Here is a 26,677-nt window from a genome sequence, read left to right as displayed (position 1 = left end):
ACAGTACCCTGCAATGCCAGCCTCCCTGCCACAGGTGTAAGCACTGGTGAAAACAGTGTACTGCCATCATGGCACTACCTCGTTTCTGCGAGTTATGTTCCTCTGCTGGTATCCCTCAGCCCCCGAAGTTTTTAGCCCTCTGCCTGACTGCTCTGCAGCCAGTTCACACTCCATGCTTATGCCAGCTGCGCCTAACAGCCCACCAATCAGAGTAAATTTTGTCGAGCTAAATGAGGAGCATCTCACTGCAGCATCCACAAATTATGTCCATCCTCGAGTACCCTATGCTTACTACCTTCAAAGGTTTCAAGGACTTTGTGTCATTTTTTACGAAACACACGTAGCATCAAAGTAGGCCTAAATATCCTTCACACTTGCTCCTTCTGTGGAAAGTTTGCACTGGTGCTCCTAACAAAACTAATTGTCAGTTATACAAAAATATTTTGAGTGTGAAGAAGATTAAAACGTAAAACTATTTTAAAAATAGTAACTGTGCAAAGTTGTTCAAGTTTGCTGTGATGATTTTGGTCGTACAATGATCTCTTTATTGCGGATGTGCACCAGGCTCAAACTGTAATGGGAATTGATGAAATGCCACAAGTACTGAAGGGACGGGGCACTACATTCGTAGTGTGTGAATCTGTTAAGAATTTGTGTCTGGGGCGTGTGGGTGGTGTGCTACGGCAGTGAGTGCATTTCCCCTTACCACTGTGTCCGATGATACAGTGGTTGTGCATCTGCCTAGTAAGCAGAAGACCTTGGTCTTGGTTCGAATCCCCAGCAACCCTCCCCATTGATTTAAATCAATGCCCACTCGCAACCAGTGTCTGTAATTTCTTTGTGTCTTAATTCTTAGCACCTGCTGGCTCAAAATAGTATCCATTACAGACACTACCTATATACATTATTTTATTAACAATCTTTTATAAAAAGATTGGTAATTAAGAATTCATATTTACAATGAAAATTGGAATTTCGTGAGCTATGTGTAATTAGAAATAAGGACGCATGCATTTTTCATAAAAATGGTATGTGTTAATTATTGTATATTTGATATTTTTTATTTAAATGCCGTATTTATTCCAATGGAAAGAAAAAGAGCAAGAATAATGACCATAGCAACATTTAAGCCAGCGATTACTAGTCTCCTGTGCTACTAATAGAACCATGACGCCCACCAAAAATTGGCCTACCTTTAGTGAATAGAAGTCGGAGAAAATCGATGTCGATTTTATCGAGAATTTTTGACAGTCGCATCGAACTGCTTGAGTGATTAATATCTGAGCTTTGAATTTCACCTACAATTATATACATATAAAAAATTACAAAAAAGCGATTTCCGCGAAGTCCCCTTGTAAAACAATCAATTGTTTCTGCTTAGAACTGAATATGCCAAGTTCAAACTACAAACAACTGAATCCGCTGTTTTCATTCATTCCTCTCATACACTAGTTTTACTCGAAAGAATGACTAAATAATTTAACATCGATACGTGAAACGCAAACCGAATGAGTCGATTATTTCCCAGCAGTCAAATGTATCGATTATTGTGCAGCAACCAACTAAATCGATTATTTTTTATTCGCGTTGATACCATCACCACCTGAGCTCAGCTACTGGCGTACCTTGAAGCGTAGATCCCCAGTCGGAGGCTGCGCGTAACGCACTCCTCGGAAGGAGTGTATCGTTCGCCCGTCCAGGGACTGCAGCACGCTTCCCCTAAGGCGCCCCAGCGGCGTCTGCACCTCGGGAAATTCCGACGCTAACGTCGACGCCCCCTTTGTCCTGCCCCTGCCGGCTGCGGCGAGCGCCACGGCGCAAAACAGAACCGCCAGCACTCCTCTGCTCATGTCTGGAGAGAACTGACGCCACGAGCAGGAAGGAGCCGCTTATATAGCAGCAGCCGCAGCACGCACGCCAACTGGCTGCTTCTGGGAAGGTAATGTGCACTTGGCCAAACCTGCTCCACACACACACACAGAATGGTACTCCCCTTACCAGCCCGTAGCTTTCCGGTACCGTCATACACAGGAACACCTCTGCGACACTGGCTACTCAAGAGGTTATCTGAAAAACACCAAATACGGCTACTGATTGGTCTCTGCAATCAGTGTTGGCCTATCTATTAGATTCTCTCTCTCTCTCTCTCTCTCTCTCTCTCTCTCTCCCTCCCTCCCTCCCTCCCCCTCCCCCTCCCTCCCTCTTGCGCGCGTGCGCCCCCCACAACATTCGCAAACAAGTGTGCTTGCTCAAACGCAGAGTAGATGTAGAAGTCAGAATCCTCTACTCTAACGCGTCACATTATTTACTATTTTTTGGTATTTTATAAGCGTATTCTTTAGTTTAGTTGCATACTGAGTATCCACAGTCATGCTACAAATGCTGGATAAGCTTTATCCCGCAGTGTAAATAATCTTCGCCTACTGACAATGCTGTATGATTTTTTTAAATTTTTTTACTACTTTTAGGCGAAGCCCGTGTTACCAGTTACAGTTATTTCAGTTAATGATACATACAGAACATCGATCTTCTATTAAAAAACATAAACTATAATTCAGCGAGATAGTTTCTGTGCACGATTACGATATACATCTTTTAATATATACAATTCTACCGTACGTGTGTGTGTCACTGAACTCCTCCTAAACGGCTGGACCGATTTTAATGAATTTTTTGTATGCGTTTGGGTGGCGCCCTAGAGGGTTTAGATTCACAAATCAGCCCGGCAGATGGCGCTGCAGTCGGTATCTAGGTTATTTATCTATACTGCACCTTAACGTCTGGATCGACTTGAATGAATTTTTGTGTTTCCATTCAAGTGGGGGACTGGAAAATTTACATTCTTAAAACAGCATGGTAGGTGGCGTTGCATTTTTGTGTGCAATATTGAGATATAAGTTACGTGCACAGGATTTCGTTTATTTTTCGACATTTTAATTTTTTTGTACGGTGTCTTTTGATATTTCAGGTGTCGCATTTCAGTGAATATTAAGTGTATTATATCCACATATAAGTTACGTACATAAAACAATGCAATGTCTTCGTGGATGAGGAGGAAATATTGGTCGAAGGACTCGGAATTGAAAATTAGTCCAGAACCATCGGGTAAATAGACCGGCAGAAGATCAATTGACAGACAATGAAAATTTAAGAAACCAGGCTGCAGTCACACGTGCTTAATGAAAGTCAAGAGCAACGCAACGAACGCCTTCGAGCTAATACACTCCTGGAAATGGAAAAAAGAACACTTTGACACCGGTGTGTCAGACCCACCATACTTGCTCCGGACACTGCGAGAGGGCTGTACAAGCAATGATCACACGCACGGCACAGCGGACACACCAGGAACCGCGGTGTTGACCGTCGAATGGCGCTAGCTGCGCAGCATTTCTGGACCGCCGCCGTCAGTGTCAGCCAGTTTGCCGTGGCATACGGAGCTCCATCGCAGTCTTTAACACTGGTAGCATGCCGCGACAGCGTGGACATGAACCGTATGTGCAGTTGACGGACTTGGAGCGAGGGCGTATAGTGGGCATGCGGGAGGCCGGGTGGACGTACCGCCGAATTGCTCAATACGTGGGGCGTGAGGTCTCCACAGTACATCGATGTTGTCGCCAGTGGTCGGCGGATTGTGCACGTGCCCGTCGACCTGGGACCGGACCGCAGCGACGCACGGATGCACGCCAAGACCGTAGGATCCTACGCAGTGCCGTAGGGGACCGCACCGCCACTTCCCAGCAAATTAGGGACACTGTTGCTCCTGGGGTATCGGCGAGGACCATTCGCAACCGTCTCCATGAAGCTGGGCTACGGTCCCGCAGACCGTTAGGCCGTCTTCCGCTCACGCCACAACATCGTGCAGCCCGCCTCCAGTGGTGTCGCGACAGGCGTGAATGGAGGCACGAATGGAGACGTGTCGTCTTCAGCGATGAGAGTCGCTTCTGCCTTGGTGCCAATGATGGTCGTATGCGTGTTTGGTGCCGTGCAGGTGAGCGCCACAATCAGGACACCATACGACCGAGGCACACAGGGCCAACACCCGGCATCATGGTGTGGGGAGCGATCTCCTACACTGGCCGTACACCTCTGGTGATCGTCGAGGGGACACTGAATAGTGCACGGTACATCCAAACCGTCATCGAACCCATCGTTCTACCATTCCTAGACCGACAAGGGAACTTGCTGTTCCAACAGCACAATGCACGTCCGTATGTATCCCGTGCCACCCAACGTGGTCTAGAAGGTGTAAGTCAACTACCCTGGTCAGCAAGATCTCCGGATCTGTCCCCCATTGAGCATGTTTGGGACTGGATGAAGCGTCGTCTCACGCGGTCTGCACGTCCAGCACGAACGCTGGTCCAACTGAGGCGCCAGGTGGAAATGGCATGGCAAGCCGTTCCACAGGACAACATCCAGCATCTCTACGATCGTCTCCATGGGAGAATAGCAGCCTGCATTGCTGTGGAAGGTGGATATACACTGTACTAGTGCCGACATTGTGCATGCTCTGTTGCCTGTGTCTATGTGCCTGTGGTTCTGTCAGTGTGATCATGTGATGTATCTGAACCCAGGAATGTGTCAATAAAGTTTCCCCTTCCTGGGACAATGACTTCACGGTGTTCTTCTTTCAATTTCCAGGAGTGTACATTGAGACAAAGACTGGCCCGTCAACAAGTCACAGACACATTCAGAACACGTGAACAACAACGTTTGCAAGTGTATCGCACATTGACACGTGCATCACTTCTTCGCCTTGCGTTTGAATATGAGTCGGACATCGACTATTCGTTGCATTCACAAATTGTAATCGGTGCTATGAACAAACAATGCCAACACTGTTATGCACTCAAATGCAAAGGTGAATGGGCCGGTTTCTGCAACGCGTCTGGCAAAGTTGTATTGCCACCATTGAATTCGCCGCCAGAACCATTCAAAGCACTATTGGCTGGAGCTACATCTCAATCTAAATTGTTTTTGCGTAAAATTCTCAAGTTCAATTCGTGCTTTCAAATGGCATCATTTGGAGCAACAAAAATCGTTCAGAATGAGGATGGTCGCAATTTTCAATCAACGTTTAGGATTCAGTGCCAAGTGTATCGTCAAATTGGTTCTTTAATGCCGATGCCGATTCAAAATTTCTGCAAATCTACTTCATGGGTGATGAGGAGCAGCAGATAAACGCACACCGCCAGTAAAACCATATCGAGCAGATGGAGGAGCGAGAAATTGTGGGTATTTTAGAACCGTTTTTAACGAATCACAACCAGTTGGTCCAGTTGTTCAATACCGTTTCCAACAGACTGCAAAACAACAACTATACGACCGTCATTAAAGCAGACAAAGTACCATCTGGGCAGCACGTGGGCCGATATAATGTACCGACCATTAATGAAGTTGCAATTGTTATGGTTGGCGACAAATTTGAACGTCGAGATTACGGATCCAACGCAGAGATAACACAGTGCACACGATTGCAGTCAGTCATCGCTACTACGACGCTTTGCAATATCCATTGATATTTTGGGAAGGAGAAGATGGATATCATTTAAATATCAAACAAAGAAATCCAACAGCAGTTACAATCTAAACATGTCATTACCTACTACTTTATTTTTATGCACGATTAATTTCTTTTTGTCTTAATTATATTTTTACTTTGCAGGTGCAGAAACCAGCAAGAAAGTGAGCGATTACGATACATCAGGTATAATCAAGCGAAACTTCGAGCTGAGGAATACATTCATTTGCGTGATGCTATTGTTGGTAGCGTAGATGGAATAACTAATATCAACGACATTGGTACTTCATATATCCTTTCATCATCATATATTGGTAGCCCACGTCATATGCAAGAATATATTCAAGACGCCATGACCTTTGTGGGCGCGTACGGATGACCCGATTTGTTCGTTACATTTACGTGTAATCCAAAATGGGATGAAATTAAAATTTCGTTATTGCCAGGTCAGACTGCAATAGATCGGGACGATGTCGCTGCAAATGTCTTCAGGCAAAAGTTAAGATCGTTATTGAACTTGATTATACACATTCCTCTGTATTTGGCAATACACGTTGCTCGCTGTATTCTGCTGAATGGCAAAAACGAGGTTTGCCACACGCGCATATTTTGATTTGGTTGGTCGACAAAATACAGTCTGAAGAAATTCCGGATCGGAATATCGATCAAGGACTGTATGACCCGTGGTCCATGCGGTGCTATAAACATGACGGCGCCGTGCATGGACAATGGAAAATGTACGAAACGTTTTCCAAAAAATTGTATAAATGATACAATCACTAATATCGATGGTTAACCATTGTATCGTCGTAGAGACACTGACCATGGTGGTCAATCACATCAATTACGCATGTCAAACGGTACAACAGTTGACATTGACAATCACTGGGTGGTTCCGTATTCACCATTGCTGTGTAAAATCTACAAAGCACACATAAACATTGAGCTCTACAGTTCGGTGAAGTCCATAAAACATATATATGCAAATATGTCCATAAGGGCAGTGATATGGCTGTATTTGCTGTTCATAATGTTAACGAAAACGATGAAATAACATTGTATCAAATGGGCCGATACATCAGCAGCAATGAAGCAGTTCGGCGTGTTTTGGGTTTTCCGATACACGATAGAGACCCTGCTGTTATACATTTGGCCGTGCACCTTGAAAATGGACAGTGTGTTTATTTCACGGAAGAGACCGCTCTACAACGTGCATCAATTGCCCCAAAAACCACGTTAACTGAGTTTTTCGAACTATGCAAACGACCAGGTATACCCTGTCAATTCGCAAAGACATAAATGTATACTGATGTGCCACGATATTTCACATGGAAAAGACTCAAAAAAAGTGGGAACCACGAAAGCGAGGTGTTCGGTGAAGGATTTAACGGCATATTTATGGGAAACACATTAGGCTGATTATACACAGTCCATCCAAAGCAACGCGAATGTTTCTTCTTGCGTTTATTGTTGGTTAATGTTCCTGGACCGACGTTCTTCCAATACTTGCGTACAGTCAACTGCATTTTGTACGACACATATCGTGATGCGTGTTGCGAATTACATTTGCTGGAAGCTGACAACCATTGGGATATTACACTTGCAGATGCAGCACTGAGTTCCCCTCCTCATCAAATTCGCCAATTATTCGCCATATTATAGACGAAGAATAATTTGGAAAATATTTCGAGTAGATTTCACCACCATGTTATAGTACTGGGTGGAGATTTTAATTTGCCGGATATAGACTGGGATACTCAAATGTTCATAACGGGTGGCAGGGAAAAAGAATCCAGTGAAATTTTTTTAAGTGATTTATCTGAAAACTACCTTGAGGAGTTAAACAGAGAACCGTCTCGTGGCGATAACATATTAGACCTTCTGGTGACAAACAGACCCGAACTATTTGAATCAGTTAATGCAGAACAGGGAATCAGCGATCATAAAGTGGTCACTGCATCGATGATTTCAGCCGTAAATAAAAATATTTAAAAAGTTAGGAAGATTTTTCTGTTTAGCAAAAGTGACAAAAAGCAGATTTCAGAGTACTTGATGGCTCAACACAAAAGTTTTGTCTCGAGTACAGATAGTGTTGAGGCTCAGTGGACAACGTTCAAAACCATCGTACAATATGCGTTAGATGAGTATGTGCCAAGCAAGATCGTAAGAGATGGAAAATAGCCACCGTGGTACAACAACCGAGTTAGAAAAATGCTGCGGAAGCAAAGGGAACTTCACAGCAAACATAAACATAGCCAAAGCCTTGCAGACAAACAAAAATTACGCGAAGCGAAATGTAGTGTGAGGAAGGCTATGCGAGAGGCGTTCAATGAATTCGAAAGTAAAGTTCTATGTACTGCCTTGGCAGAAAATCCTAAGAAATTTTGGTCCTATGTCAAAGCGGTAGGTGGATCAAAACAAAATGTTCAGACACTCTGTGTCCAAATTGGTACTGAAACAGAGGATGACAGACTAAAGGCCGAAATACTAAATGTCTTCTTCCAAAGCTGTTTCACAGAGGAAGACTGCACTGTAGTTCCTTCTCTAGATTGTCCCACAGATGACAAAATGGTAGATATCGAAATAGACGACAGAGGGATAGAGAAGTAATTAAAATCGCTCAAAAGAGGAAAGGCCGCTGGACCTGATGGTATACCAGTTCGATTTTACACTGAGAAAGCGAAGGAACTTGCCCCCCTTCTTGCAGCGGTGTACCGTAGGTCTCTAGAAGAGCGAAGCGTTCCAAAGGATTGGAAAAGGGCACAGGTCATCCCCGTTTTCAAGAAGGGACGTCGAACAGATGTGCAGAACTATAGACCTATATCTCTAAAGTCGATCAGTTGTAGAATTTTGGAACATGTATTATGTTCGAGTGTAATGACTTTTCTGGAGACTAGAAATCTACTCTGTAGGAATCAGCATGGGTTTCGAAAAAGACGGTCGTGTGAAACCCAGCTCGCGCTATTCGTCCACGAGACTCAAAGGGCCATAGACACGGTTTCACCGGTAGATGCCGTTTTCTTGACTTCCGCAAGGCGTTTGACACAGTTCCACACAGTCGTTTAATGAAAAAAGTAAGAGCATACGGACTAACAGACCAATTGTGTGATTGGATTGAGGAATTCCCAGATAACAGAACGCAGCATGTCATTCTCAATGGAGAGAAGTCTTCCGAAGTAAGAGTGATTTCAGGTGTGCTGCAGGGGAGTGTCATAGGACCGTTGCTATTCACAATATACATACATGACCTGGTGGATGACATCGCAAGTTCACTGAGGCCTTTTGCAGATGATGCTGTGGTGTATCGAGAGGTTGCAACAATAGAAAATTGTACTGAAATGCAGCGAATTGACGCATGGTGTAGGGAATGGCAATTGAATCTCAATGTAGACAAGTGTAATGTGCTGCGAATACATAGAAAGATAGATCCTTTATCATTTAGCTACAAAATAGCAGGTCAGCAACTGGAGGCAGTTAATTCCATAAATTATCTGGGAGTACGCATTAGGAGTGATTTAAAATGGAATGATCACATAAAGTTGATTGTCGGTAAAGCAGATGCCAGACTGAGATTCATTGGAAGAATCCTAAGGAAATGCAATCCGACAACAAAGGAAGTAGGTACGCTTGTTCGCCCACTGCTTGAATACTGCTCAACAGTGTGGGATCCGTACCAGATAGGATTGATAGAAGAGATAGAGAAGATCCAACGGAGAGCAGCGTGCTTCGTTACACGATCATTTAGTAATCGCGAAAGCGTTACGGAGATGATAGATAAACTCCAGTGGAAGACTCAGTAGCTCAGTAGCTCGGTACGGGCTTTTGTTAAAGTTTCGAGAACATACCTTCACCGAAGAGCCAAGCAGTATGTTGCTCCCTCCTACGTATCTCTCGGGAAGAGACCATGATGATAAAATCAGAGAGATTAGAGTCCACACAGAAGCATACCGCCAATCCTTCTTTCCACGAACAATACGAGACTGGAATAGAAGGGAGAACCGATAGAGGTACTCAGGGTACCCTCCGCCACACACCGTCAGGTGGCTTGCGGAGTACGGATGTAGATGTAGATGTAGAATGTATACGATCAAATTAATTTGTCAGTTGCAGCAGAACAAGCTGGATTCTTTTTCTTTATTTTTTATTTTTTGACGCGCCAGGTGGCACTGGAAAAACGTTTCTTATCTCATTAGTACTTGGGCGCATTCGATCACAAAAGTGCGTTATAAATTGCTTCATCAAGTATTGCAGCCACTTTGCTTGATGGCGGACGAACTGCACATTCAGCACTCAAGTTGCCGTTGAACATTCACACAAATCCAGATACAGTGTGCTACATAAAAAAAGCATTCCGGTATGGCTAAAGTTTTGCAAAAATGCAAAATTATTATCTGGGATGAATGCACCATGGCCCACAAGCATTCACTTGAAGCTCTCGATAGAATGATGAAAGATCTAAGTAGTAACACCAGGCTTTTCGGTGGTGCCTTACTGCTGCTGTCCGGTGATTTTAGACAGACATTGCCGGGCATTCCACGCACTACGTATGCGGATGAAATTAACACATGTATAAAACAATCTTATCTATGGCCAAATGACAGTACATTACGTCTTAACACAAATATACGTGTTCAGCTGCAAAATGATCCATTGGCACTATCATTCTCCGAGAAATTGCTCAACATTCGAAATGGAACAATACCACTGCATGGATACATAAAATGCATCAAATTCCCAGACAATTTCTGCAGCATGGTAAATACGAAAGATGCTTTTATTGAAAGCATATTTCCAGATTTACAAGCTAATTATATTAATCATGCGTAGCTTCGTGAACGAGCTACTTTAGCCGCAAAAAATATCACTGTTTACGCTATTAACTTCAAAATACAACAGCCATTGCCCGGCTATGAGGTATTGTTCAAATCGATCGACACTGTTGCCGATCCTGACGAAGCAGTCAACTATTCTGTTGAATTTTTGAATTCGCTGGATTTACCGCGAATGCCACCACATAACTTGCGATTAAAATTGGCTCACCTAACATTTTTCTTCGAAATTTAAATGCCCCTAAGCTATGGAACGGTACAAGATTAGTCATAAAAGAAATTATGGGCAATGTCCTCGAAGCTACAATTTTTGAACGGCAAATTTGAAGACGAAGTTGGTCTCCTGCCACGAATCCCAATGATCCCTTGACTCGCCAATTCCATTCAGACGTCTGCAATCTCCAATTCGCTTGGCATTTGCCATGACTATTAATAAATCACAAGGTCAAACAACGTCGATTTGTGGGTTGGATCTAGAAAATCCGGTCTTTTCACATGGCCAATTATATGTGGCGTGTTCTGGCGTTGGAAAACCGTCAAGTTTATTCATTTATACGCCTCAGGAACTGACTAAAAATATTGTTCTTCAACTCGCATTAATATAAAATTAAACAAGCATTATTGATTATAACGAATTGTTTTTAGATAAATTGATGTTATTTCAAAAAAATAATAATGAAATTATTATATTATTTGTCTTTCATTTCATACTTTGTTTAATATCCTAATCGCTTGAAATATCATGCAGGACTACGTCTGTCGGATCCGCTAGTATGTGTATAAGGCAAGACAATGCCCTGGCTGAATGACTCATCACTATCCACCTCAAACCGCTGAGGATAAAAACTTGAAATTCGGAAAAGTTGTGTAGGCATTATTTAAGAAGGGATCTTTCGAAATTCTATCCCTAATGGGATGAAATTGGGGATGAAGGGTTATTTTGAACACTGTCGCTATTAAGGCAATTTTGAAGCTAGACCTACGAAAATTAGCATTTGGTTTCTCGGTCAGAAATAGAGCCAAACATATGTCAGCATTTTTGGAAATTTAACCCTATGGGGGTGTAATAGTGGGTGAAAGCTTCTCCTGAAAATATATAATTCTTAAAGAGCTACTAAAGCATTTTTAAAGATACATGTATGAAGACTTGTATTTCACTTCTCGATTACAAATAAAAAATGAGTGTTTCAGTGTTTTTGGAAACTGAACCCCTGAGGAGGTGAAATAGGGAATGTGACTTTTTATGAAAATATTTTATTATGAAAGCATTTTTAAAGCTAAATCTATGAATATTTAAATTTCGCTTCTCAGTTAGAAATAAAAAAAAAACATTTGTTTCACTGTTTTTGGAAATTCAACCGTATGGGGATAAATTGGGGGATGAAAATTTTTGTGGAAATATTTCACAAAGCTAAATCTATGAAAATTTACACTTGACTTCTCTGTCAGAAATAAAGCATATGCATGTCACTGTTTTTGGAAGATCAACCCCTAAGGATGTGGAATAGGAGGTCAAACGTTTTATGAAAATATTTCATTGCGGAAGCGTTTTTAAAGTTAAATCTTTGAAAATTGGTATTTGGCTTCTCGGTTACAGGTGAAACAATGCATGTTTCACTGTTTTCGTAAATTCAGCACCTGAAGGGGTAAAACAGGGCCAGATTGATTCACTGGCTCATCATTGACCTGGCCAAACCACTAAGGCTAGAAACTTTAAATCTGGTGAGGGTGTGGATCTTATACTGCAGGCATAGTTTCAGAAGGGATCGTCCGAAATTCCACTCCTAAGGGGTGAAATAGGGGATGAAATGCTTTTTGAAAGTATGTCGCTTTTAAGGAAGCTATTGAAGCTAGAACCACAAAACTAGTATTTGGTTTCTCAGACAGAAAATAAAAACTACGTCGTTCAGCATTTTTGGAAATTTAACTACTAAGGGGGTAAAATAGATGATGAAAGTATTTTTTAAAAAATAAGTAACTGCTTACTAAAGGATGTTTAAGGATGCATCTATGACAATTAGTATTTGACTTCTCGGTAATATTCGAAAAAAAACTGTGTTGCTGCTGTGGTCTTCAGTCCTGAGACTGGTTTGATGTAGCTCTACAAGCTACTCTATCCTGTGCAAGCTTCTTCATGTCCCAGTACCTACTGCAACCTACATCCTTTTGAACCTGCTTAGTGTAGTCATCTCTTGGTCTCCCTCTACGATTTTTACCCTCCACGCTGCTCTCCAATACTAAATTGGTGATCCCTTGATGCCTCAGAACATGTCCTAACAAACGATCCCTTCTTCTGGTCAAGTTGTGCCACAAACTTCTCTTCTCCCCAATCCTATTCAATACTTCCTCATTAGTTATGTGATCTACCCATCTAATCTTCAGCATTCTTCTGTAGCACCACATTTCGAAAGCTTCTATTCTCTTCTTGTCCAAACTATTTGTCGTCCATGTTTCACTTTCATACATGGCTACACTGCATACAAATACTTTCATAAATGACTTCCTGACACTTAAATCTATACTCGATGTTAACAAATTACTCTTCTTCAGAAACGCTTTCCTTGCCATTGCCAGTCTACATTTTATATCCTCTCTACTTCGACCATCATCAGTTATTTTGCTCCCCAAATAGCAAAACTCCTTTACTACTTTAAGTGTCTCATTTCCTAATCTAATTCCCTCAGCATCACCCAACTTAATTCGACTACATTCCATTATCCTCGTTTTGCTTTTGTTGATGTTCATCTTATGTCCTCCTTTCAAGACCCTATCCATTCCGTTCAACTGCTCTTCCAAGTCCTTTGCTGTCTCTGACAGAATTACGATGTCATCAGCGAACCTCAAAGTTTTTATTTCATCTCCATGGATTTTAATGCCTACTCTAAATTTTTCTTTTATTTCCTTTACTGCTTGCTCAATATACAGATTGAATAACATCGGGGAGAGACTACAACGCTGTCTCACTCCCTTCCCAACCACTGCTTCCCTTTCGTGTCCCTCGACTCTTATAACTGCCATCTGGTTTCGGTAAAATATGTAAATAGCCTTTCGCTCCCTGTATTTTACCCCTGCCACCTTCAGAATTTGAAAGAGAGTATTCCAATCAACATTGTCAAAAGCTTTCTCTAAGTCTACAAATGCTAGAAACGTAGGTTTGCCCTTCCTTAATCTTTCTTCTAAGATAAGTCGTAGGGTCAGTATTGCCTCATGTGTTCCAACATTTCTACGGAATCCAAACTGATCTTCCCCGAGGTCGGCTTCTACTAGTTTTTCCATTCGTCTGTAAAGAATTCGAGTTAGTATTTTGCAGCTGTGACTTATTGAACTGATAGTTCGGTAATTTTCACATCTGTCAACACCTACTTTCTTTGGGATTGGAATTATTATATTCTTCTTGAAGTCTGAGGGTATTTCGCCTGTCTCATACATCTTGCTCACCAGATGGTAGAGTTTAATCAGGTCTGGCTCTCCCAAGGCCGTCAGTAGTTCCAATGGAATGTTGTCTACTCCGGGGGCCTTGTTTCGACTCAGGTCTTTCAGTGCTCTGTCAAACTCTTCACGCAGTATCTTACCTCCCATTTCGTCTTCATCTACATCCTCTTCCATTTCCATAATATTGTCCTCAAGTACATCGCCCTTGTATAAACCTTCTATATACTCCTTCCATCTTTCTGCCTTCCCTTCTTTGCTTAGAACTGGGTTTCCATCTGAGCTCTTGATGTTCGTACAAGTGGTTCTCTTATCTCCAAAGGTCTCTTTAATTTTCCTGTAGGCAGTATCTATATTACCCCTAGTGAGATAAGCCTCTACATCCTTACATTTGTCCTCTAGCCATCCCTGTTTAGCCATTTTGCACTTCCTGTCGATCTCATTTTTGCGACGTCTGTATTCCTTTTTGCCTGCTTCATTTACTGCATTTTTGTATTTTCTCCTTTCATCAATTAAATTCAATATTTCTTCTGTTACCCAAGGATTCCTACTAGCCCTCGTCTTTTTACCTACTTGATCCTCTGCTGCCTACACTACTTCATCCCTCAAAGCTACCCATTCTTCTTCTACTGTATTTCATTCCCCCATTCCTGTCAATTGCTCCCTTATGCTCTCCCTGAATCTCTGTACAACCTCTGGTTCTTTTAGTTTATCCATATCCCATCTCCTTAAATTCCCACCTTTTTGCAGTTTCTTCAGTTTTAATCTACAGGTCATAACCAATAGATTGTGGTCAGAGTCCACATCTGCCCTCGGAAATGTCTTACAATTTAAAACCTGGTTCCTAAATCTCTGTCTTAGGATTATATAATCTATCTGAAACCTGTCAGTATCTCCAGGCTTCTTCCATGTATACAGCCTTCTTTTATGATTCTTGAACCAAGTGTTACCTATGATTAAGCTGTGCTCTGTGCAAAATTCTACCAGGCGGCTTCCTCTTTCATTTCGTTGCCCCAGTCCATATTCACCTACTACATCTCCTTCTCTCCCTTTTCCTACTGCCGAATTCCAGTCACCCATGACTATTAAATTTTTTCGTCTCCCTTCACTATCTGAATAATATTTTTTATTTGACCATACATTTCTTCAATTTCTTCGTCATCTGCAGAGCTAGTTGGCATATAAATTTGTACTACTGTAGTACGTGTGGGCTTCGTATCTATCTTAGCCACAATAATGCCTTCACTGTTCTATGCCAGTCCTGAAAAACTACCATCGGGTGAGAAAGATGTATGAGACAGGCGAAATACCCTCAGACTTCAAGAAGAATATAATAATTCCAATCCCAAAGAAAGCAGGTGCTGACAGATGTGAAAATTACCGAACTATCAGAGTAATAGGCCACAGCTACAAAATACTAACACGAATTCTTTACAGACGAATGGAAAAACTAGTAGAGGCCGACCTCGGGGAAGATCAGTTTGGATTCCGTAGAAATGTTGGAACACGTGAGGCAATACTGACCTTACGACTTATCTTAGAAGAAAGATTAAGGGAGGGCAAACCTACGTTTCTAGCATTTGTAGACTTAGACAAAGCTTTTGACAACGTTGACTGGAATACTCTCTTTCAAATTCTAAAGGTGGCAGGGGAAAATTACAGGGAGCGAAAGGCTATTTACAAATTGCACAGAAATCAGATGGCAGTTATAAGAGTCGAGGGACATGAAAGGAAAGCAATGGTTAGGAAGGGAGTAAGACAGGGTTGTAGCCTCTCCCCGATGTTATTCAATCTGTATATTGAGCAAGCAGTAAAGAGAACAAAAGAAAAATTCGGAGTAGGTATTAAAATCCATGGAGAAGAAATAAGAACTTTGTGGTTTGCCGATGACATTGTAATTCTGTCAGAGACAGCAAAGGACTTGGAAGAGCAGTTGAATGGAATGGACTGTGTCTTGATAGGAGGATATAAGATGAACATCAACAAAAGCAAAACGAGGATAATGGAATGTAGTCGAATTAAAACAGGCGATGCTGAGGGAATTAGACACTGAAAGTAGTAAAGGAGTTTTGCTATTTGGGGAGCAAAAAAAAAAAAAAACTGACGATGGTCGAAGTAGAGAGGATATAAAATGTAGACTGGCAATGGCAAGGAAAGCGTTTCTGAAGAAGAGAAATTTGTTAACATCGAGTATAGATTTAAGTGTCAGGAAGACATTTCTGAAAGTATTTGTATGGAGTGTAACTATGTATGGAAATGAAACATGGACGATAAATAGTTTGGACAAGAAGAGAATAGAAGCTTTCGAAATGTGGTGCTACAGAATAATGCTGAAGATCAGATGGGTAGATCACATAACTAATGAGGACGTGTTGAATAGGATTGGGGAGAAGAGAAGTTTGTGGCACAACTTGAGCAGAAGAAGGGATCGTTTGGTAGGACATATTCTGAGGCATCAAGGGATCACCAATTTAGTACTGGAGGGCAGCGTGGAGACCAAGAGATGAATACACTAAGCAGATTCATAAGGATGTAGGTTGCAGTAGGCACTGGGAGATGAAGAAGCTTGCACAGGATAGAGTAGCATGGAGAGCTGCATCAAACCAGTTTCAGGACTGAAGACCACAACAACAACAACAACATTAAAAAGGTGGTTGTAGTGGCAAACACATTTGGCAGTGGATCTATTCATGGTCCTAAGAGTTATTCTAAGAGTAAAATAATCCTTCATTTTTAAATAATTATAGTGTGTAATTTTTCTTTGGTGATTATCACATTCTATTAGTAGATGTACAATGTCTTCGCCAGTGAGCCCAAGAATCATAGCTTGGAGAGCGAATTAGTTTTAACAAATGTTTAGTTCTATTAGTCAACATGTGACCCATTCTTAGCCTGTTGATAGTAATAATTTCTTTTCTCGTAAGTGTCGGGTTGAGAAATCAAGAGTGTAGTGGAATCTGTTGCTGGATCGCCGAATACCATATGCCTTTGCTGTTATGATCCATATCCACTAACTTTGTGCGTATCGGTTTTGCTTGTTTAGCAAGTCTACTGAGAAAATCACTGTATGGCAGGGATATGGCGATGGGAAGTAGATGCTGCACCATTTTCGCCAATTGGTCAGCACGTTCGTTGCCGCTAATACCAAAATTTCCCGATATCCGTTGCAGACGAAACAGTGAACGCCGCTCCTTCGCTCGATTGAGACTGCTCAGATCAGTACAACGTGTGCCAAGGGATTTACAGTTTTCCTTTCGGCTGTTCCCGGAAGAGACTGCAGGGAACTCGTTGAATCACTACATATTAGTACAGGGTGTCACAGAAAAACGGGAATATTTCCACAATCCAATAAACCTAGAAGTGACGAAGGAAAGAAATTGCATTCATAGTAATTGAAACCTTACAACTTTGCCATTTACGAAGCATTGATGGCATTTATCATTTTTCTAAAATTACGCCCTTTAGATGGCGTCTCCTGTACGAATACATTCGTGAAATCTGCTGTCGATATTCCTCATTGACCGCTGCAACATCTGAGCTGGGATACTGTGAATTGCTTCGCGAATTCTCTGTTTTAACTCATTCAGGATTCTTAGTAGAGTGTAGACTTTGCTCTCGATGTAACCCCACAAGAAAAAATCACAAACGGATGAATCTGGCGATCTAGGGGGCCAGGGAATGTTACCGAATTGTGAGATCAAGACGTTTGCCGAACAATTCTCACATGTATGTCATTGATTGCCGTGCAGTGTGTGATGTCGCTCCGTCTTGTTGATACCAGCCTTCTTGAACGTTTGGAAAGTTATTCAATGCAGGTGTAACGAAAGTTCGTAACATTTCCACGTAACGATCGTCATTGAGAGTTATTGTGTTTCTCTGTTCATTTGCGAAAAAATACGGTCGATAATCCCATGTGATGAAACTCCACACCTTACTGTCACCTTACTAGTGTATAAAGGGCGCTCATGTACGTCATTAGAATTTGTGTTTGACCAGTAACGGTAGTTCTGTTTATTCACATAACCTGTGAGATGAAAATGTGCCTCATCTGACATCCATAACTTGTTTAGAAATTCATCGTCATTGTTTATTTTTGTTATTAATTGTTGACAGAATCGTAATCGTAACCGGTAATCGTTGTCCTTCAATTGTTGCACCATCTGTAGTTTGTACGGATGAAATTTTAAATCAAGATGAAGAATTCTGCGGGTACTCTCCCGGGACATTCCAACCACTGCTGCTTGCTTAAGAATTGGACGCGTGGGCTCTAAGTCAGACTCGCGTACAGCATCAAAGTTCGCTGAGAACGCGCAGTTCTTGGTCGTCCTGTTGGCTTCTTCTTGAGGTCAGATCCAGTCTCTTCGAAGTTATTAATGAAACATTTTATCGCGTGTTTCGATGGAACGGCATCATGACGTCCTAAATGATAAAATCGTTGAAACTTCATCCGCGACATTACCAAACTGTCATTGTTTTTATAAATCATTTTTATGGCAAACGCACGCTGTTGTCCGTTCCACTGATCCATGATTACTGAAATGGCGGACTGTTTACTCGCTAACTGTCACGAACCCGCAGTGCTGTCACCTGCTCATGGCTACCTCACTCATTTCAAACAACCCATCACTCTGTGTCACCCTGTATTTTGTCGACTTTTAAGTTGCCAGGCTAGGATGAATGGTATACACCTCTTCATTTAATATCGGCGCTTCCGTTGGCAACAAGACAGGTTGTCCAACACTGTTCGGTAATTAAAATGCGAGTTTTGTGGAGACACACATTTTGGAACCATCCGTGTACAATTGGTACCAATCATGCTGGTTACGGTTCAATTTTGGCTCTCAGTTCACTCAGGGCTACGGATTCTTTAGTTCCACTACATAACCAACATATTCAGCACAGTGAATTTCTCAAGAGCTGTCTTATGGTTGACACCACACGTTATCTGCGAAACTAATGTTAACATTGCGCTGTCAAAATAACTGAACCAATCCCCAGCTGATTGGCAGCGTTGTTGAGACACAGACACAGTGAAGTGTTTATTTCCATATAAATGGAATGAAATTTCACCTATCTCGAGATTATGTTCTGTGTAATCATTTGAGCTGCAGTTACAGTGTATGTGAAGTTTCGGTGTGAAGAAATTCATGGCTCGCAGTACTTTTCTAAATCAGAATATAGCTAAAACTGGTTTGTAGAAGGGACAATTCCGACAGTAAGTGATACATTGTGTGATTCGCCATAACTTGTTGTCAGTTAGGTCATTTATAATCTGTCTCTCAATACAATGAGGTGAGAAAAGTCATTGGATACTTCTTAATATCGTGACGGACCTTACTTCGCCCGGCGTATTGTAGCAACTCGACGGTGGTATGTTAAAACAACAGCTGATTCCTCAAACTGGGGTGCTATCAAGCACGGGGTCCCACAGGGTTCGGTCTTAGATCCTTTACTGTTCTTGATATACATTAATGACTTACCATTCCACATTGATGAAGATGCAAAGTTAGTTCTTTTTGCTGATGATACAAGTATAGTAATAACATCCAAAAACCAAGAACTAAGTGATGTAATTGTAAATGATGTTTTTCACAAAATTATTAAGTGGTTCTCAGCAAATGGACTCTCTTTAAATTTTGATAAAACACAGTATATACAGTTCCGTACAGTAAATGGCACAACTCCAGTAATAAATATAGAATTTGAACAGAAGTCTGTAGCTAAGGTAGAATTTTCAAAATTTTTAGGTGTGTCCATTGATGAGAGGTTAAACTGGAAGCAACACATTGATGGTCTGCTGAAACGTCTGAGTTCAGCTGCGTATGCTATTAGGGTTATTGCAAATTTTGGTGATAAGAATCTCAGTAAATTAGCTTACTATGCCTACTTTCATTCACTGCTTTCGTATGGCATCATATTCTGGGGTAATTCATCGTTGAGTAGAAAAGTATTCATTGCACAAAAACGTGTAATCAGAATAATTGCTGGAGCCCACCCACGGTCATCCTGCAGACATCTATTTAAGGATCTAGGGATCCTCACAGTAACCTCACAGTATATATATTCCCTTATGAAATTTGTTGATAATAATCCAACCCAATTCAAAAGTAATAGCAGTGTGCATACCTATAATACCAGGAGAAAGGATGATCTTCACTATGCAGGGTTAAATCTGACTTTGGCACAGAAAGGGGTAAATTATGCTGCCACAAAAGTCTTTGGGCACCTACCAAACAGCATCAAAAGCCTGACAGATAACCAACTAACATCTAAAAATAAATTAAAAGAATTTCTAGATGACAACTCCTTCTACTCATTGGCTGAATTTTTAGATATAAACTAAGTAAAAAAAAACAAACTTAATCATTAGTGTCATGCAATATTTTGTGTAACGTAATTTCTTGTACAGACATCTTTTATTAACCTGACACGTTCCACATCATTACGAAGTGTCGTATTCATGATCTATGGAACAAGTATTAATCTAATCTAATCTAATCTAATCTACTCAACAAATCGTTGGAAGTCCCTTGGAGATACGTTGAGCCATGCTGCTTCTTTAGCCGTCCACAACTGCGAGAGTGTTGCCGGTGCAGGAAATTGTGCACGAACTAACCTCTCGATCATGTCTCCTAAATGTTCGATGGGACCCGTGTCGGACGATCTGGGTGGTCAAATCATTCGCTCGAACTGTCCAGAATGTTCGTCAAACCAATCTGTGACCCAGTGACATGGCGCATTCAAATGGTTCAAATGGCCCTGAGCACTATGGGACTTAACATCTATGGTCATCAGTCCTCTAGAATTTAGAACTACTTAAACCTAACTAACTTAAGAACATCACACAACACCCAGTCATCACGAGGCAGAGAAAATCCCTGACCCCGGCCGGGAGTCGAACCCGGGAACCCGGGCGCGGAAAGCGAGATCGACATGGCGCATTCTCATCCGTAAAAATTCCATAGTTATTTTGGAAGAAGTAGCCGAACATAACCATTCCAGTTAACGATCGGTTAACATGGACTAGAGGACCTAGTCTATTGCATGTAAACACAGCCCACACCATTATGGCGTCACCACTGACTTGCATAGTGCCATGTTGACAACTTGGGTCCATAGCTTCGTTGGTCTGTGCCACACACGAACCCTACCATCGGCTCTTACCGAATGAAATCGGGACTCGTCTGTCCAGGCCACGGTTTTCCGGTCGTCTAGTGTTCAACCGATAAGGTCGCGAGCCCATGAGAAGCGGTGCAGGTAATGTACTGTAAGCAAAGCCACTTGTGTTGATCGTCTGCTGCCGCTCTGTCGTAAAGGACACGCTCGTCGTACGTTCCACATTGACTTCTGCGGTTATTTAACGCAGTGTTGCTTGTTAGCTCGGACTACTCAACTCAAACGGTGCTGTTCGTGGTCGTTAAGTGAAGGTCGTCGGCCACTCCGCTGTCCGTGGTGAGAGGTAATGGCTGACATTTGGTATTCTCAGTACACAGCTGCCAGAATGAATTTCGGTATACTGAATTCCCTAAAGATTTCCGAAATGGAATGCCCCATGCGTCTAGCTCCAACTATCATACCTAGTTCAAAGTCCCAATTCCCGTCGTGCGGCCATAATTATGTCGGAAACCTTTCCACATGAATCATCTAAGTACAAATGACAGCCCCGCCAGTGCATTGTCCTTTTATACCTTGTGTACGCGATATTATCGCCATCTGTGTATGTGCATATCGTTATCGCATGATTTCTGTAGCCTCAGCATTGTCCTTAGGTCTTGGTCATCTGACAAGTACCATTTCAAGAAGTAGAACAGCCAATTGTACAGTATTTTCAAGGTTTACTACATGATCCAGGGTTTCCAGAATGAAATTTTCACTCTGCAACGGAGTGTGCGCTGGTATGAAACTTCCTGGCAGATTAAAACTGTGTGCCGGACCGAGACTCGAAGTCGAAAGAATCCGTAACCCATTACAGTGACGAGTGCTGTATTGCTTGCAAATGTAAGGTAGGCACTGGGTCCTCTTTAACAGGCACGAGTTCACACTAAATTATAACATGCAATGTGCTGAAGCAGTGTCAGCTTTCGCTGTTAATTGTTTTGCACCCTGTTTACAGATTCTGTACTCTGACCTTGGCGCTCCAAGCTGCCGCTTGTGTCACTTGGATCTTAAACCAGCTCTGATTAGAAATCTGAGCTATGTTTTGTTTCTCAGAACTGGAAAGTAAACAAAACCGTACGGAAGTGGTGACAAATCTTACGACATTATTTCCGTCATGAAGAAAAGCGAATACCTGAGTAAGCTTTGTGGAAAGTTCCCACAGCCCTCCATCCTGTTGCGACAGCGGCGGAAATAAACTGACCACCAACCAACCGCGAGTCGCTGAATTCGTCACCGCACTCGCCACTTTGCAAGACAGTATGGCCTGTCAGGTGGAAAACTGTACATCTTATTTCTCCCAAAAACAGTGCAGACAGAAGGATGGAAACAAAACTGAAGACACGCCGAACTTTTATATCTAGATTAGATAGTAAACAGTGCTCCCTCCTCCCCCCCCCCCCCCTCACCACACCCCCTTCCACCCACAAATACTCGCGATTCCTTAAATAATCGAACTGCAGTGTATTAGATAGTCCAGTTGTCTGGTTAGTTTACGAATGAGTTAATGTGTTAAATATTTGACTTCGTTTGAAGAAAAGTTAGTTTTCCACGCAACTCAGTGTTTATCAGGTCATGTCTCCTGAACTGTGGGCCTTACAATGATACAGTCTTTCAGGTATATTCACTGGTTATGTGGATATTGTCTGCAAACTGTTTTGCGAATGGACTTAAGAGTAATGAAGTAATAAATTAAAACTGCATGTCCGATTCTGAAGTTTTACTGCCTGCAGAGGAAAAATGTGGCAAGTAATAAACATTCTTACTTTCATTATTTCGTGGGGTGCCAGCGAGAAAAAATTTCAAAAAGTTGTGACATTATGTGTAATGTGTGCTGGAAGCTGCTATACGCTCTCATTCTGAAATTATGGGTGAATATAGATACGGTAATTTCCGTGACTTCAACACTTATGCTAGTGTGAACGAAATTCTTGACACACGCTAAAGCATCGAAAATCAAAGTTATTTGCTAATCACTTTGGTAAAGGTTTAACCCATGTAATTCTTGTATCAAATCACACTGGAAGTGATAAAAGAATCAGATGGGTTAAACGTTCAGTTAAGTGATTAGCAAAGGACGTTAAGATTTTCGATGCATCAGCATGTGTCAGAGTTTCGCTATGCTTCATTTTCACTAACTCTTTATTTACTAGCGGACTTACGAGTCCCGGCAGTTTCTGTGCTAAATTACATAACTCAGTAACAGTTAGTCATGTAGGGACAGAAAGGTCCCATTCAATTCAGTTCTTGCTTCCTAGGCTTCATGTCAGCACAGCTTGCTTGCCAATCCGAAACCTGTGCATCAGCCTGGAATGTAAACAGATGTACTGCAAATGGCTGCTTGGTGTGTGAGAAAACGCTGCAAGGTTACATAAATAAAAGTAAAGTTTATATGTGAACTGAGGTGAGTGATAATTTTTATTTAGGTACATTTATACACACTAACGTTAATTTGGATAAAATATCAATACAGTACCCTTGTAATAGTAAAGAACCCAGAAAGATGGAACAAGGATTTAAGTGAAGGCACTGACAGTTGTACAGGATTATAATGAACACATGAGTGGCATAAATAAAGCCGACATGTTGTCTTTTATGAAACAGACAGACCCTTGTGAATGCCTGTATTTCATACCGTGACGTGCAAGGGACACTTCCATTGATAGATTTCAAACGTAGAACTACACTTGGTCTACTCACACTTGCAAATCAAATGTCCAAAAAACAGAGAAGGCTAAAAAAAATAATCAAAATTGTCCTCTTTCAACTCCAAAGTTTGGGTACCAAACAAAGTTAAATTTCGGAATATAGTATCTCACTGGCTAATATTTTCAGTTCAAGAGGCACCTGTGAATTTTGATCGTCTACAGAGGTGGAATCTAGACGCTATTCATAGTGCTCGAAGTGTAATTTTTTGTGTGTTAATGAAAAAAGAACTGTTTTATAGGTATCACCGGACACAATAACCTTAGCTGTATGATTATTTCGCGACTTTCCAGTCCCTAATATACTCCCACCTGTATAATCCTGTCGGGACATACAAGTCCTCTGAACAATGTATGTACTTTAATAACTTTGTATCATTTTTAAAATAAAGTAATTTGCTATTAATTCGTTCGTCGAGTATTGAAGTAAAAATTCTCTGATTCCTGACTTTATATTTTTTTTACGTTAAATAAAAGGTTAAACGTACTTACAAAATTAAAAATTGTATGTAGAGAATAGGAAAACAGTATGCTGCTTGATATCAACTTCATGTAAACTATTATTGCTGTCTGTAGTTGTTGACTGTAATATTATTTTTTCAACATTTTCAATTTGCTGTTCCACGCTTATTATAATATTTTTTACTATCTGAAAGCTATAGAAATTCAAGGCTGACAGCCAGTTGATCTTTGAGTAAACAACTCTTTTTAACTTTAATAAGTGATGAACTGTTATTGAATTAATAGCAGACATAAAGCGAAGATAGGTGTTTAATTCAAGTGGAGAGTGAGTTTCATCATTGCAAAGCTGACAATGTTTGTGGACTGCTGGAAACCGATTCAATAATATAACAGACAATTAAAGCTGTCGTTGTATTATGTAAAGATTTACATCAAGTCTCGTCTTGCACCCCCTTAAAATATTATAACACCCATTATTAACGTCAGCTTTCCTGTTACAACTTGGCGATTAACAATCTTGGAACAGGAGAGGCAATAGTACACGTATAGCATGAATGTCTAGGAAAAAGGGATCGGCCGATCAGGTGAAGTTGGTTCTTGCGAGTCGAAATATGAAATAGACAAGTACAACTCATTAGAGCGGGGCCAACAACATCAACTTATTGTTTGGTTTGACTGTTGTGGTGGCCAAAATAAAAACTGGAATTTTTCAGCAGTATACAGCTACTCACCACACGTACATGATACTTTTCTCAGATCGAGCAAAAATTCCGTATTTCAAGGAATAACACTTTGTCCTGATACAGAGATTTGGCTCTTACTGAAAGAAGAAAGAAGAAAAGATGAGGTAGTGATTGCATCTGATTATAAATATGTTGTATCAGAAGCTTGTGACAAAGGGCCTTTGCCCTTTTGTCACCAAAGAGTTGGTCCAAGCAAACTCTATGTCTATTTTTCACACATCGGGGCGGTCCCAAGAGAGATCCTGAATTGAAAGTTACCCAAGTTACGTGGCTAAGATTTATTTCTGATGACCCAGCTGCAGTTTTGCGAGGAACAGCTACAATGTGCTGCAGCCTTGCGTCTTTCCTCTCTTCTAAAGAAGAAAAGAGGGGAGCAACCACATCACGTGTTTCCCAAACCACTACAACAGTTCCCACTATTATACAAAGAGTTGATTCGTCTTGCACCAGAGAAAAGAAGGATTTAGTCTCAACGTTGCAGTATTTAAAGCCATGCTACAGATAATATTGCAGGTCGTTGAATTACAAGCACTGTGTCTGATGTAAGACTAAAAACATTTTTAAAGACAGTGCGAAGACTAAATTATGCACTGCTTATTGCGTTGATGAATGTGACAGCTTACACTACACTCGTTCGTCCTCTGTTAGAATATTGCTGCGCGGTGTGGGATCCTTACCAGGTGGGATTGACGGAGGACATCGAGAGGGTGCAAAGAAGGGCAGCTCGTTTTGTATTATCGCGTTATAGAGGAGAGAGTGTGGCAGATATGATACACGAGTTGGGATGGAAGTCATTACAGCATAGACGTTTTTCGTCGCGGCGAGAGCTTTTTACGAAATTTCAGTCACCAACTTTCTCTTCCGAATGCGAAAATATTTTGCTGAGCCCAACCTACATAGGTAGGAATGATCATCAAAATAAAATAAGAGAAATCAGAGCTCGAACAGAAAGGTTTAGGTGTTCGTTTTTCCCGCTCGCTGTTCGGGAGTGGAATAGTAGAGAGATAGTATGATTGTGGTTCGATGAACCCTCTGCCAAGCACTTAAATGTGAATTGCAGAGTAGTCATGTAGATGTAGATGTAGATGTGATAAAGTAATACTTTTGTTTCACAACGTATATCATTAATATGTTACTGAAGCTCTAGTATTAGTAAAAATATCTATAAAAATGCTAATTAGTGATATACAACATTTTATGACGTCGTGTGAAGTACAACTTTATTCCAGGGAAAGTAAGTGTCTTTCACTACAGTAGACCAAATATGTGCAGACGTACGTATGAATACAGATTTTTACCATGTGTAATTAATTGTTTTGGTTATTTTTATATAATATGAGCATTTTAACACAACTTACGTTAAAGATGTTTCTCGTCAGTACTGAAAAGTTGCACAAATTGATACGCAACGTTGTTTCGGGGGACCATTCAACTGCTGAGAATAGTTTTGGTGACATGGAAGCTCCCTTCCTGACTGCTCTTTCAATTCTGAAGTTTTCAGTATCCTGGAGAAGTCTAACGAAACTGTAGCATAGACATATATATTTTTCGGTCTGCTAATGTCGAGTTCCTTAAGGGTTGTTGGAACAAATTTGTCTGAAAGTCAGTCAAAAGCTTTCTTAAAAGCTATGACCACCGAACAAAGTGGTAACTCTCACTCATTATAAAGGAATATCTTAAGTATCTATTGCAATATACTATTCGAATCATTGTGAAACAAATTCGAAAAGAAGAAAGTAAATCTCCGTGAATCATATATCTAAAGCGGTTAAATTGTAATTTTACTTAGTATGATGTGATTCAGACGACAGTTGGTGTGTAAAAGTAAATTTAAAA

General features: G+C 41.2%; 1 protein-coding gene across 3 annotated transcripts in view; it reads right to left on the bottom strand.

Moving 5' to 3' along the window:
• LOC126335187 (esterase E4-like) overlaps window positions 1-26,677 on the bottom strand; it is a 126,705-nt gene that overhangs the window by 46,661 nt on the left and 53,367 nt on the right. Inside the window, exons 2-3 of one of the 3 annotated variants that reach the window (XM_049998186.1) lie at window positions 1,999-2,067; window positions 1,626-1,931 (exon numbers count right to left, since the gene is read on the bottom strand). In XM_049998186.1, the coding sequence (XP_049854143.1) occupies window positions 1,626-1,850 (225 nt within the window). In that variant the 5' untranslated portion in view covers window positions 1,851-1,931; window positions 1,999-2,067. Of the gene's footprint in view, window positions 1-1,625; window positions 2,068-26,677 lie in introns of those variants that run through there. The other 2 variants (XM_049998184.1, XM_049998185.1) reach the window with 2 other exon arrangements.

Source organism: Schistocerca gregaria, chromosome 2 (genome assembly GCF_023897955.1).
Source record: "Schistocerca gregaria isolate iqSchGreg1 chromosome 2, iqSchGreg1.2, whole genome shotgun sequence".
Classification (NCBI taxonomy): domain Eukaryota; kingdom Metazoa; phylum Arthropoda; class Insecta; order Orthoptera; family Acrididae; genus Schistocerca; species Schistocerca gregaria.
The sequence above is the reverse complement of the archived record's forward strand: the minus strand, read 5'-3'. Positions and strand labels throughout refer to the sequence as shown.